Raw genomic sequence first — 15,205 nt, 5'->3', positions numbered from 1 at the left:
AAATATTTTGCATCTTCAAAGTGGTAGACATGTTGTGTAAATCAAATGATACAAACCCCCAAAAAATACATTTTAATTCCAGATTGTAAGTCAACAAAATAGGAAAAATGCCAAGGGGGGGTGAATACTTTCGCAAGCCACTGTACTAGGAACACGCATAACCACCAAACCAGACAGGCAAATTCAGGGCAGCTAAGACAACCCAAGCCAAGGACAAATCGCCTTAAATCTACAGTTTTATATAGGGCCAAAGCTAAATGAAACTCTTTACCAATCCATATTTCTCAGGCAAAAAGTAAATCCACCTTCAAGAAAAAAATTAAATAACATTTAATGCGATAGACCATATGACTGGACAGGAAGTAGAAAGCATCAACTGAATGTTAAATGTGTTTCCTGTCAGCTATTTTAATTGTCTGTATTGTCTACTTGTTGAATGTTTGTGAAGTGTTGATTTGTGGTTGTTTGTAATGTCTTGTTAATTGGTGTTGGACTCCATGAAGATTAGTACAGAGAGAGAGAGAGACAGACACACATGGACACTACAGGTCAAAGAGGGAGTGCTGATCTGGCAGGGCCTGACATGCCCCAACATCAACATAACAATTAACACTAGTCTCCTAGTCGATACCTCCAACCCCACTTCACCCCAAAATAACTGTGGTCAACCCCAGAAATCTTCACTTTCAAACTCATACCAAATATTTTGAAACAGAGCACTATTGGATTAGATACCAAAATAGGGCCGCTGTTTGTTTTAATCAATCTGGTGACACAGGTAGCTATTGAAAGCACAGGGGGAAGAGAGTCTGGAGGGAGAGATTGAAATGGGGGAGGTCGGGGTGAATGACCCACCAAACCATGGCGGTCTGGGGAGTGGCTAGCCATGGAGAGTTCACTGCTAGCCATGGAAGCCACTCACTCGCACAACTCAACAAGTGAGTATGAGCATAAAAGTGACTTCACCATGAGAATTGAAGGCTGACAAAAGTTATTGATTAACAGTACTTATGAACAACATCCATCCATGTTTTTTGGGGGGTGTTGAATAGTATCAGACCTACAGTAACCATTGCAGGGAAAGAACATTCCACGGAAAATGTATGGGTAGAGTAGCCCACTGTGTTAGCCGGGTTACTAAATGTTTTTCTAGTATCAGTGAGAAGTGTAGACAGCCGAAAACTGTGGGTAGGTAGCTAAACTTCTCCATCGCTCTCCCTCTCTTCCCTCCATCTCGGTGGTAAGCTAACTAATATTGACAGAGATGAGACACTACATGAAACAGATGGCTCTGAAAATAAGATCTAGTCTGTCATCACCAGCCCCAACCGTCTGCATTACAACCATCCTATCTGTTGTAATTCTTCCTATGCCACGTTGTGTTAAATTACCCAGTGACCCTCTACTCTGACTGTAGCCTCAGCATGACGAGTTAGAACAGGCACTGAGGAACTAGCTAGGAGTTATTTTGCCGACGTCCCAGTCTCCCAGAGTGGATCATTTTGGTCACAGGTATGACTACCACCCATTTTTGCTGATTCTGTCTCTGTCTCTGTCTCTGTCTCTGTCTCTGTCTCTGTCTCTGTCTCTGTCTCTCTCTCTCTCTCTCTCTCTCTCTCTCTCTCTCTCTCTCTCTCTCTCTCTCTCTCTCTCTCTCTCTCTCTCTCTCTCTCTCTCTCTCTCTCTCTCTCTCTCTCTCAATTCAATTCAATTCAATTCAATTTGCTTTATTGGCATGACGTAACAATGTACATATTGCCAAAGCTTATTTACAATATAAAAATGAGAATCAAAATGGTCAACGGGACAACAGTAACAACAATAACCAAGGGTCAAAATAACCATACATTCAACAATAACAATAAGCATACAGTAGAGGACATGTGCAGGTTGATTGGTCTGTCAGACACTGTCCCTCAACGTATGGCAGGCAGCAATGTAGTGCGCTGCCAACCCACAGCTCTCTGCGTCCTCCCCCAACAGGACTGGTAGCCTATCCTCATCAGAGAGGTCTTTGAAACCTTGAATAAGAGTTTCAAATTTGGGGAAATGACACTCTCTAATTGTTTTATATTTTTGACATTTTGTCAGGAAATGCAGCTCCGTCTCAGGTTCTGCTGTTGTGCAGTGGTTGCACAGCCTTTCCTCTACAGGGAGCCAGGTTTTCCTGTGTCTACCCTTCTCAATGGCAAGGCTGTGTTCACTGAGCCTGTACTTTGTCAAGGTTTTTCTAAGGTTTTGATCAGTAACCATAGTCAAATAGTTAGCCACGGTGTACTGTCGATTTAGGGCCAGATAGCACTGCATTTTGCTCTGTGCTTGTGCTTGTGTTTCCCAATAAGCAATGTAGTTTTGTTTTGACTGTGTTGTAATTTGGTTTATTCTGATTGATTGGATGTTCTGGTCCTGAGGCTTCAGTGTGTTAGTAGAACAGGTTTGTGAACTCAGCCCCAGGACCAGCTGGATGAGGGGACTCTTTTCTTTGCTCAGCTCTTGGTATTGCAGGGCTTGGTAGTGATATGAAAGGGGGTCACTGTATTTTAGATGTTTCCAAAACTTAATTGCTCTTTTTTGAGTTTTTATTATTAGTGGATATTTGCCTAATTCTGCCCTGCATGCATTGTTTGTAGTTTTCCTCTGGACATGTAGGAGAATCTTACAGAACTCTGCATGCAGGGTTTCAATGGGATGTTTGTCCCATTTGATGAAATCTTGTTTTGCAAGTGGACCCCACACCTCGCTGCCATAAAGTGCAATTGGTTCAATGACATATTCAATTAGTTTTAGACAAATTTTAATAGGTATTTCAATTTGAATTTGCTTTTTAATTGCGTAGAATGCCCTGCGTGCTTTCTCTCTCAGTTCATTCACTGCCTAATTAAGGTGTCCAGTTGAGCTTATTTTTAAACCTAAGTAATTGTAGTGTGCAGTACTCTATATATTTTGTACCAATTGAGAACTTTGGTCTAATTCCCTGAGATCTGGATCTTCTCTGGAAAATCATTATTTTAGTATTTTTCTTAACCGCTGTTGTACTGTTGTACTCTCTCTCTCTCTCTCTCTCTCTCTCTCTCTCTCTCTCTCTCTCTCTCTCTCTCTCTCTCTCTCTCCCTCTCTCTCTCTCTCTCTCTCTCTCTCTCTCTCTCTCTCTCTCTCTCTCTCTCTCTCTCTCTCTCTCTCTCTCTCTCTCTCTCTCTCTCTCTCTCTCTCTCTCTCTCTCTCTCTCTCTCTCTCTCTCTCTCTCTCTCTCTCTCTCTCTCTCTCTCTCTCTCTCTCTCTCTCTCTCTCTCTCTCTCTCTCTCTCTCTCTCTCTCTCTCTCTCTCTCTGAAACATATGTTAACATTGCCAAAGCAAGTGAAGTAGATAATATACAAAAGTGAAATAAACAAGAAAAATGAACATAAGTTCCAAAAGAATAAAGACATTTCAAATGTCATATTATGTATATATACAGTGTTGTAACGACGTGCAAATGGTTAAGTACAAAAGGGAAAATAAATAAACATAAATAAGGGTTGTATTTACAATGGTGTTTGTTTTTCACTGGTTGCCCTTTTCTTGTGGCAACAGGTAACAAATCGTGCTGCTGTGATGGTACACTGTGGTATTTCACTCAGTAGATATGGGAGTGTATCAAAATCGGGTTTGTTTTCAAATTCTTTGTGTATCTGTGTAATCTGAGGGAAATACAGTATGTGTCTCTAATATGGTCATACATTTGGCAGGAGGTTAGGAAGTGCAGCTCAGTTTCCACCTCATCTTGTGGGCAGTGTGCACATAGCCTGTCTTCTCTTGAGAGCCAGGTCTGCCTACGTTGACCTTTCTCAATAGCAAGGCTATGCTCACTGAGTCTGTAGATAGTCAAAGCTTTCCTTAAGTTTTGGTCAGTCACAGTGGTCAGGTATTCTGTCACTGTGTACTCTCTGTTTAGGGCCAAATAGCATTATAGTTTGTTCAGTTTTTTTTGTTAATTCTTTCCAATGTGTCAAGTAATTATCTTTTTGTTTTCTCATGATTTGGTTGGGTCTAATTGTGTTGCTGTCCTGGGGCTCTGTGGGGTGTGTTTGTGTTTGTGAACAGAGCCCCAGGACCAGCTTGCTTAGAGGACTCTTCTCCAGGTTCATCTCTCTGTAGGTGATGGCTTTGTTATGGAAGGTTTGGGAATCGCTTCCTTTTAGGTGGTTGTAGAACTTAACAGCTCTTATCTGGATTTTGATAATTAGCGGGTATCGGCCTAATTCTGCTCTGCGTGCATTATTTGATCTTTTACGTTGTACACGGAGGATATTTTTGCAGAATTCTGAATGCAGAGTCTCATTTTGGTGTTTGTCCCATTTTGTGAATTCTTGGATAGTGAGCGGACCCCAGACCTCACAACCTTAAAACCTTTTCTCAATAGGGGGGCGCTGTTTTCACTTTGTAAATAGATAGAATAGATAGTTTCTAAAACCGTTTGAATTATATCTGTGAGTAAAACAGAACTCATTTTGCAGCAAACTTCCTGACAGGAAGTGAAAAATCTGAAATCGAGTCTCTGTTCCAGGGCCTTCCTATTAATTTGCTTGAAATCTATGGATATACATGCACTTCATACGCCTTCCACTAGATGTCAACAGGCAGTGGGAGGTGGAATGGGCTGTCTAGCTTGATCTGAGGTCGAACAAGAGCTCTTGGAATGACATGACCACTATTTAATTGTCTTCGAAGGCGCGGGAAGGACATCAGCATTGGCTTCTGAAAAGCTTTCGGTATACACGGTAGATATCTCCGTCTCTGATTTTATTTGATAGATGTGATAAAAACATTATAAAGTAGTTTTTTTCAACCGAGTTGTATCAGTTTATTGAACGTTAATTGCGAGTTTTGGAATTTTCTTTTTTTCTTTTCTTTGCGTGAGGTGAAGTTGGGCACGTTTGCGCCACATGGCTAGCTATGGTTGCTAATTCGACAGGAGAAGAGGACATTCTAAAACGAAACAACGATTATTCTGGACCAAGGACTCCTTGTACAAGATTCTGATGGAAGCTCAGCAAAAGTAGGAACCATTTATGATGTTATTTCGTATTTCTGTGGAAAATGTTTAGTTCTATTTTCCGTCCTTATTGCGGGCGCTGTCTCGCTATAACGTAAGCTGTTTGTTATGGTAAAGTTATTTTAAAAAATCTAACACGGCGATTGCATTAACTTCTTATGGCTGCAAGGGGCAGTATTGAGTAGCCAGTTAAATCGTGCCCATTTCAAACGGCCTCGTACTCAATTCTTGCTCGTACAATATGCATATTATTATTACTATTGGATAGAAAACACTCTCTAGTTTCTAAAACCGTTTGAATTATTTCTCTGAGTGAAACAGAACTCATTCTGCAGCACATTTCCTGACCAGGAAGTGGAATGTCAGAAATCGATGCTCTGTTCAACTTCCTGCCTATACATGGGCATGATACGTAAGAGTCTACGTACACTTCATACACCTTCCCCTGGTTGTCAAGAGGCGGTGAGAGAAGAAATTTCGTGTTTATCTTGGTCTGAGGTGGAATTAAAGCTCTTTGTATGACGTGACCGTCCATTTCCTGTTTCTGGAGCGCGCGAAAGAGGACATGGATTTGCCTTCTGTTTAGCTGTCGTTATGGACGACTAACATCTCCGGTTTAGATTTTATTTGATACATGTGACCATATCATCGTAAAGTATGTTTTTTCAATATAGTTTAATCAGATTATTGAAATTTTTTCGGGAGTTTTGCCGTGTTCCGTTCTCTGACTTTGTTGACGTTAGAGAGATCCGTGCCACTTGGCAAGTGCCCATGCTAAATCAAGAGGGAAATTTGCCGTTCCAGATCCAAACAACGACTGTTCTGGACAAAGGACACCTTGTCCAACATTCTGACGGAAGATCACCAAAAGTAAGAAACATTTTATGATGCTATTTCTAATATCTGTCGTGCATGTGAACTGGTCGTCGGCGCCCAAGTGTTTCTGGCTATTGTGGCTACGCTAATATAACGCTATATTGTGTTTTCGCTGTAAAACACTTGATAAATTGGAAATATTGTCTGGAATCACAAGATGCCTGTCTTTCAATTGCTGTACACTATGTATTTTTCAGAAATGTTTTATGATGAGTATTTAGTTATTTGGCGTTGGTGTCTGTAATTTTTCTGTCTGCTTTTGGTGCAATTTCTGACTGTAGCTGCAATGTAAACTATGATTTATACCTGAAATATGCACATTTTTCTAACAAAACATATGCTATACAATAAATATGTTATCAGACTGTCATCTGATGAAGTTGTTTCTTGGTTAGTGGCTATTTATATCTTTATTTGGTCGAATTTGTGATAGCTACTGATGGAGTAAAAAACTGATGGAGTAAGAAAAGTGGTGTCTTTTGCTAACGTGGTTAGCTAATAGATTTACATATTGTGTCTTCCCTGTAAAACATTTTAAAAATCGGACATGTTGGCTTGATTCACAAGATGTGTACCTTTCATATGCTGTATTGGACTTGTTAATGTGTGAAAGTTAAATATTTAAAAAAAATATCTTTTGAATTTCGCGCCCTGCACTTGAGCTGGATGTTGTCATAAGTGTACCGGTGTCGGGCTGCACCCCAAACAGGTTAAGAACTAGTGTATCTTTCATTTGCTGTCCAACATGTATTTTTTAGTAAAGTTTATGATGAGTTGATTGGTCAGATTAGGTGAGTGTCAGAAATATATCCGGAGATTCTGGGAAAAAGTTGCTACATTTTCACAATGTATAACCACGGTTTTCAGCTCAAAATATGCACATTTTCGAACAAAACATAAGTGTACTGTATAACCTGATGTTATAGGACTGTCATCTGATGAAGTTGGTCAAGGTTAGTGAATAATTTTATATCTTTTGCTGTTTTTTTGCGATCGCTACCTTTGCGGTGAATGAATGCGGTTGTGTGTTTGGCTATTGTGGTAAGCTAATATAATGCTATATTGTGTTTTCGCTGTAAAACACTTAAAAAATCTGAAATATTGGCTGGACACCATGTATTTTTCATAAATGTTTTATGATGAGTATTTAGGTATTTCACGTTGCTCTCTGTAATTATTCTTGCTGCTTCGGTGCTATTGGTGATTGTAGCTGCAATGTAAAACTATGATTTTATACCTCAAATATGCACATTTTCGAACAAAACATAGATTTATTGTATAACATGTTATAAGACTGTCATCTGATGAAGTTGTTTCTTGGTTAGTGACTAATTATATCTCTATTTGGTCGGTTTTGTGATAGCTACCTATGCGGTAAAAAAATGGTGAAAATATGCGGTTGAGTCTTTTGCTATTGTGGTTAGCTAATAGAAATACATATTGTGTTTTCGCTGTAAAACATTTTAAAAATCGGAAATGATGGCTGGATTCACAAGATGTGTATCTTTCATTTGGTGTCTTGGACTTGTGATTTCATTATATTTATATGCTAGTATTTACTTGTGGCGCTATGCTAGGCTATGCTAGTCAGCTTTTTACTGATGAGGATGCTCCCGGATCCGGGATGAGTACCAAGTAGAAGTTAAAGGGCAATGTGTTCTATAACTGATTCAAGTATTTTTAGCCAGATCCTAATTGGTATGTCAATTTTTATGTTCCTTTTGATTTCATAGAATGCCCTTCTTGCCTTGTCTCTCAGATCGTTCACAGCTTTGTAGAAGTTACCTTTGGCGCTGATGTTTAGGCCAAGGTATGTATAATTTTTTATGTGTTCTAGAGTAATGGTGTCTAGATGGAATTGGTATTTGTGGTCCTGGCGACTGAACCTTTTTTGGAATAACATTATTTTTGTCTTACTGAGATTTACTGTCAGGACTCAGGTCTGGCAGAATCTGTGCAGAAGATTTAGGTGCTGCTGTAGGCCCTCCTTGGTTGGTGACAGAAGCACCAGATCATCAGCAAACAGTAGACATTTGACTTCAGATTCTAGTAGGGTGAGGCCGGGTGCTGCAGACTTTTCTAGTGCCCTTGCCAATTCGTTGATATATATGTTGAAGAGGGTGGGGCTTAAGCTGCATCCCTGTCTCATCCCACGGCCCTGTGGGAGGAAATGTGTGTGTTTTTTGCCTATTTTAACCGTGCACTTGTTGTTTGTGTACATGGATTTTATCATGTCGTATGTTTTTCCCCCAAAACCACTTTCCATCAATTTGTATAGCAGACCCTCATGCCAAATTGGGTCGAAGGCTTTTTTGAAATCAACAATGCATGCGACAGTTTTGCCTTTGTCTGTTTGTGTGTTTGTCAATTAGGGTGTGCAGGGTGAATATGTGGTCTGCCATATGATAATTTGGTAAAAAGCCAATTTGACATTTACTCAGTACATTGTTTTCACTGAGGAAATGTACGAGTCTGCTGTCAATGATAATGCAGAGTATTTTCCCAAGGTTGCTGTTGACGCATATCCCACGGTAGTTATTGGAGTCACGTTTGTCTCCACTTTTGTGGATTGGGGTGATCAGTCCTTGGTTCCAAATATTGGAGTGAGTTAGGTCTGCTCTACACCAAATTAGCATACCCCCTGAGTCCCTTCCCTGTTTCACACCTGGTAGTTTGATGGATGGGACTACCAGCTCTTTGTCACCTAGAGGGCAACCAGTGGGTCTGTCTCCACTATAGCAGGTTTCTTGAAGGATGACAATGTCTGTATTTCCGATTTCTTTGATGAAGTCCAGGTTCCTGCTCTTTAGGCCAAAGGCAGATGACCTCCGGCCTTGGATATTCCAGGATGAGATAGCAATGTTGTTGGTCGTGTGTTTTGGCCTCAGGCCAGTAAGTGTGAGTAGAGCCTGCTGTGCATCTGGTATATGCCATTGGCTTGGGCTAGTGTAAGAGTGGGTGTTGGGCCTGTTTTCCTACTCACGGCCTGGGCGTATGTGTGACTTCCATGTTGAGGCCCTCTTTACGGGGGTGGGGTGCATGGGGTGGGCAGGAGTGGCATAGGTCTGATCTGAGGGGGCCTAAATGGGGTGTGGGCATGGTTGACTTGGGGGTGAGTTGATTGGTTGGGGTGGGGGTGTGTATGTGGCTGGTGGTGTTGTGGTCTGGATGTAGGTCCTCTCGGTGTGGGTCCTCTATGTGTAGGTCCAGGGGGGATCCCACAGGTCTGGGAGAGTGTCTCGCTGGTCTGGGCAGGGTGTCAATTAATCTGTTGCTCCTGTGTGAAGTGTTGGGGCTGCGTTTGAGAGCCATGTCCTTTAGAGTCCGTGCGAAGGTGGGCACTGCTGCCTTGTATAGGTGGACCTGGTCATAGAGGCTGTTCAAGTCCAGGGTGGAGTGGTGGGTCAGGAAAACATTTGGTTTTGAGGCACAGTGACAGGAAATACTTGCGGTTACCCGCTGTTTGGTAGCAGGGTGGAAGTCTTTTCGTGGTAGCAGGATGGAGATAACCACTTGTGCATTGGGGAAAGAAGAAGAAGCATTTTCAATCACTCCCTTCAGTGCTGTGGCCACCCTTTCCTGCTGTGTTCTCAGGTCGTTTGTGCCTGTGTGTATTATTATGTGGCTAGGTGATCCTAGTTGGTCCTCAAACAGAAGGTCTAGGGCGCGCTGGGTGTTTGGACACCTGTTTGGGAAAAAGTTTTTTTTCTTGTATATATTTCCCATTTGAGTCTATAAGGAGTCCAATCTGTGTCTTGTGTATGTCCTCAGTGGGTGTGGGGGGGGTTGTCAGGAGGCCTGGCAGGGTGGCTGACATGGGGGTGCTCAGAGGGGATGAGATCCCCTGGGCTTGGGGTTCTTCATTTGTCTGTTTTGCTGTGATGTCGACGCTATGGTCAGGGTCTGGTGTGGACTGTTCTGCTGTGGTGTCGAGACTTTTGTCGGGAGCTGAGGTGGACTGTTCTGCTGGCTTCTCTGCGGGGGTGGCCACCTCTCTAGTGGGTTGATCTCTGTCACACACCATCCCCCTCACCCTCTCCTCCAGCAGTCTGATCCTCTCCTCTAGTGCTCTGTTCTTCTCCTGCTCTTGCTTTTTATATTGTTGAAGTTGTCTCCCCACAGTCCAGCGTGCAGATATGTCTCTCTCCACCTCCAGCTCTCTGGGTCTGGTTAATGTTAGAGCATCGGTAGAGTTTTCCTGAGCCGTCTACACACATCTATAAAAGAGCTTACCTGGGGTTTGAAGAGGGACAGGTTGGCATACTCCATGTTGGTCAGCACGGACGACTTGATGGGGTTGATGAAGAGGAAGCCCATACGTTCAACGGCCAAGCCAGACCTGCCCTCCAGCACCAGGCAGATTCCAGACCCCACATCTACGGTGTACTCAGTAATCAGTGGCCAGCTGGTCGTTTTTTCAAAGAACTGACGGTTTTCACTCGTCGTGAACTTGATGGCACCCAGAAATGTGCCGGCGCCGTTATCCCACAGCGACAGCTTTGTGATGCGCTCGCCGAGGTTGAACTCAAACTCATTGAAAGTGTTCTCATCTCCAAAAGTCGCCACTTTCCCGTCGGTCAGCTCCGCCCGCACAGCTTTGACCTGCGAGCCTTCCACCGCCACTCCAATCTTCTTGAGGGTGGCACCGTTGTCCATGCCAAGGAAATGAAATGAACTGCCTCCTTGACCACCGATCAAATGCAGTGTGGTTGCCATGTTGAGTGTGTGTGTGCGTCATGTAACCTGAAATACAAATTTGTACAGATACATTTTAAAAACCTCCCAACTCAAAGGAGATCTGATTCAGACATTCAAAGCACCAAAAGAACATTAAGGAACAAGATGAAAGGATCAAACAATAACCAAGGGATATAATGACTCATGGTAGGAACTAGAGGTCAAGCAACACATCAGTCTAGGGCAGGGCTCTCTAACCATGTTCCTGGAGAGCTACCCTCCTGTTGGTTTTCACTCCAGCCCCAGTTGTAACTAACCTGATTCAGTTTATCATCCAGTTAATTATTGGAATCAGGTGGAATAGATTGGAATGAAAAAATACAGGACGGTACCTCTGGTCTAGGATGACCAAATCGCTGCACAATCCTCAGGTCACTGAGAATGACGTGTTCTGTTATTGCTCCTAACTCCTCCTTGCCCTCCTCTGATCGTTCCATCTCTATTCGTCTGGAATCTATCACACCCATTCCTTCCTCCTCAGCTAGGGACCTCCGAGTCACCATGGAGTCCCTCTCCTACTCCCAGCACCTCCCCACTCTACCTCCTGCTGTTTCTTCCTGATCAACACCATGGAGTCCCTCTCCTACTCCCAGCACCTCCCCACTCTACCTCCTGCTGTTTCTTCCTGATCAACACCATGGAGTCCCTCTCCTACTCCCAGCACCTCCCCACTCTACCTCCTGCTGTTTCTTCCTGATCAACACCATGGAGTCCCTCTCCTACTCCCAGCACCTCCCCACTCTACCTCCTGCTGTTTCTTCCTGATCAACACCATGGAGTCCCTCTCCTACTCCCAGCACCTCCCCACTCTACCTCCTGCTGTTTCTTCCTGATCAACACCATGGAGTCCCTCTCCTACTCCCAGCACCTCCCCACTCTACCTCCTGCTGTTTCTTCCTGATCAACACCATGGAGTCCCTCTCCTACTCCCAGCACCTCCCCACTCTACCTCCTGCTGTTTCTTCCTGATCAACACCATGGAGTCCCTCTCCTACTCCCAGCACCTCCCCATTCTACCTCCTGCTGTTTCCTCCTGATCAACACCATGGAGTCCCTCTCCTACTCCCAGCACCTCCCCACTCTACCTCCTGCTGTTTCTTCCTGATCAACACCATGGAGTCCCTCTCCTACTCCCAGCACCTCCCCATTCTACCTCCTGCTGTTTCCTCCTGATCAACACCATGGAGTCCCTCTCCTACTCCCAGCACCTCCCCACTCTACCTCCTGCTGTTTCTTCCTGATCAACTTGGTGACTTATATGTAATGATGATGTAAACATATTGTTATGTAAGTGAGCACGTCTCTATGCACTTATACAATTATTTAATATGTTGCTATAATTACGAATACTCATGAATAATGATGAGTGCACATTTTATAGATGCTACATCAGTATATGATACCCTGCCCTATGATGATGAGTATGAATGTAATAGATGCTACATCAGAATATGAGGTGTTTATGGTGCTGGAACTCACCTTTCCAACAAAAGTTGCTGCTTTGTAATATCTGAAAGAATAAAGATTGACATGAATTAATATAGTCCAATATTCTTTAGGACAGAGGCTGCACTATTCACAGGTATGTACTCATGTATTATAATATAGAACAATATTCTAAGACAGGCTGTGTCACGATCGTCTTGAGGATAATGAGTGGACCAAGGCGCAGCGTGTGAAAAATACATCTCTTTTATTTGAGACGAGTGAAACACGAAACGAACACTTATAACAAAACAAAACAACAAACGACCGTGAAGCTACAAACGTAAGTGCAATACTAAAGCTACAAACGTTCTACATAGACAATTACCCACAAAACCCAATGCCTATGGCTGCCTTAAATATGGCTCTCAATCAGAGACAATGAACCACAGCTGCCTCTAATTGAGAACCAATCTAGGCAGCCATAGACATACAAAACCCCTAGACAAGACTCTGACCCATTTAACCTACAAACCCCTAGACAATCCAAAAACACATACATTCCCCATGTCACACCCTGACCTAACTAAAATAATAAAGAAAACAAAGAATACTAAGGCCAGGGCGTGACAGGCTGCAGTATTCACAGGTATGCATTAATATATTATAATATAGAACAATATTCTTTCAGACAGGCTTTAGTATTCACAGGTATGTATTAATATATTATAATATAGTACAATATTCTTTAAGACAGGCTTTCGTATTTACAGTTATGCATTAATATATTATAATATAGTCCAATATTCTTTCAGACAGGCTTTAGTATTCACAGGTATGTATTAATATATTATAATATAGTACAATATTCTTTCAGACAGGCTACAGTATTCACAGGTATGTATTAATATATTATGACAATGTCTAATATAGAACAGGGTCTGTTAACTTTATCAAGTGTCTGTCCAATTAAAACTAACCATCAGATTTAGTCAAGTAACACCTAAAACCTGAATCATTCAAACGTCATTACTGAATGTAGATCCAAACTTTACCTCGATTTCAAATGGTTAATAATAATAATGACCAGTAAGTCAACTGTTTCATCATTTAGGAAGCATTTGTTCCATGAAATGTGCAGTTTATTAGTAGTCAAATCAACATTAGTTCAACATTTTTTCACTTAGCAAGATGAGTTGTTAAGATTTGTTTTTACTAACATACAACACGTATGCAGGCCTCAGATTCAAAGATAGAAATAGGTTCTCTAATTTAATTCAAGTAAGCTTCCATTTTAAAGCTGCATTAGGTCAGATTTCTTTTTAAATTTGGGGAAATTGTCATCACACATCATCAGCTATCAGTATGTAAAATATTCTGAGAGTAGATCCAGCTTCTTTGACTGCCCTTCACTCTGCAATCACTCTGAAAAATCGTTCCAGCCAATCATGTCCCTAGTAGGGAGTTACCTAATGTGCACAAATAATTTGATTTAAACAGATAAATATACATGATGAATTATATCACCTTCATTATTTGGGATTTATTAACAGTTATGTCTGCAGGCAGAAGGCACAGAAAGGATCTATCGCTGCACAAGAGGAGCAGAAGTTGGAGCCAGATAAATGTTTGTTTGTTGGTAACATGCCTGTTTATGCATTCAATTTAAATTAAGGATAATGAAGTTGGTAAAGTGACTGATTAAAGCCTGTTTTTTGCCCGAGATAGCACCAGTCACCTACATTAAACATTTCAGTACCCAATGCTAGATGTGTCAATCAGTGTATTCAAGATGAAGAGACAGCTTGATGTAAAACACTACACTCAACAGTCTACTCACCTCACATTAAACATCATACTAACATCATACTTTTGAATTCAAAACAGAACAATAGGAGGCTGAAGTCAACCATGTAAAAACAAGGCAACAGTTAACATGTCGTCCCCCACGAATGATGCAGTAACCACTATTTATTTCACAATGGCGCCAGAGGGGAGGGCTTTCGTCTTATCGTCTCTCAACCAACCAAGCTATTTTGTTTGTTTTTACATTATGCTGCTGCTATTATTTGTTATTCTTATCTATTACTTTTTTTTAAACATTTTGTAGGTATTTCTTTCTTACAACGGCATTGTTGTTTAAGGCCTCGTCACTGTAAGGTGAAATATTGTATTCAGCGCATGTGACAAATAACATTTTATTGAATTGAGATATTGTGTGTAACTAACAAATTGCAGTTAATTGCCATAGCTCCCACCTTGGGCCAATCAGTGTAATTTTATAAATGTTGGATCTCTATGGCAAGACGAATCATTCACCCAAGTTTTGTCAAAATCAGCCCAGTGCTCTCAGATATCTTGTTTAACTAACGCACAAAACAAACATACCAACGGACAGACAGAGACAGTTCCGTAGTTTCATCGTGGGGGACAACAAAACCATACCATGCTTGTTCAGCTAGACTTTATAAATGATTAGGCCTGGCAGCATAGCCTAGTGGTTAGAGCTTTGGACTAATACCTGAATGGTTGCTAGTTCTAATCCCTGAGCTGACAAATATTTTATTCTGCCCCTGAACAAGGCAGTTAACCCACTGTTCCTAGGCCATCATTGAAATTAAGAATTTGTTCTTAAAATATTTTATTTTAAATCAAAAATTAAGCAGCTGTTTCAGAATTTAGAAAACATTTGTTGCATGAAATGTTTTGTTAATTAGTTGGTCAAAATAACAATCTAGCTTTCAAATATTCCTCATATATCAAGATTAGTTATATAGTGACATTGTGTACTTACATACAATGTTATGCAGTCCTCAGTGTTAAGGATGACTATAGAAGATCTTGATGGAAGAAAACTGATTGGTTCCGAGATTCCGAGTGAAGTTCAGTTGTTTAACATCAAAGATGCATCAGTGGATACGTGTCTCTGGAGTGGAGATAAGAGCACTCTCTTATAAAGCAGCAAAACTCCCCCCATGTCCATGCAATGATGTGCGTCAGTAGTTTTATATTGCAATTGACACAAACCCTTTGACCCTGATTAAGACATTGTATAATCATGATTAGAGCGCGAAATTCAAAATATATTTTTTAGAAATATTTAACTTTCACACATTAACAAGTCCAATACAGCA

General features: G+C 41.5%; 2 protein-coding genes across 3 annotated transcripts in view; both read right to left on the bottom strand.

The window, feature by feature from the left end:
* LOC120061457 (aerolysin-like protein) overlaps nucleotides 1-14,920 on the bottom strand; it is a 37,153-nt gene extending 22,233 nt beyond the window's left edge. Inside the window, exon 1 of one of the 2 annotated variants that reach the window (XM_039011276.1) lies at nucleotides 14,866-14,920. The gene's annotated coding sequence lies outside the window, so the exon portion shown is untranslated. The remainder of the gene's footprint in view (nucleotides 1-14,865) is intronic. The other variant, XM_039011278.1, reaches the window with a different exon arrangement.
* On the bottom strand, nucleotides 10,086-10,625 carry LOC120061687 (aerolysin-like protein). The gene has a single exon (XM_039011581.1). It carries the CDS (start codon nucleotides 10,623-10,625, stop codon nucleotides 10,086-10,088), a length of 540 nt encoding a protein of 179 aa, XP_038867509.1.
* Nucleotides 14,921-15,205: the final 285 nt, after the last annotated feature.

The sequence above is a fragment of the Salvelinus namaycush genome, chromosome 16 (genome assembly GCF_016432855.1).
Source record: "Salvelinus namaycush isolate Seneca chromosome 16, SaNama_1.0, whole genome shotgun sequence".
Classification (NCBI taxonomy): domain Eukaryota; kingdom Metazoa; phylum Chordata; class Actinopteri; order Salmoniformes; family Salmonidae; genus Salvelinus; species Salvelinus namaycush.
This window is presented reverse-complemented; position numbering and strand designations above follow the sequence as displayed.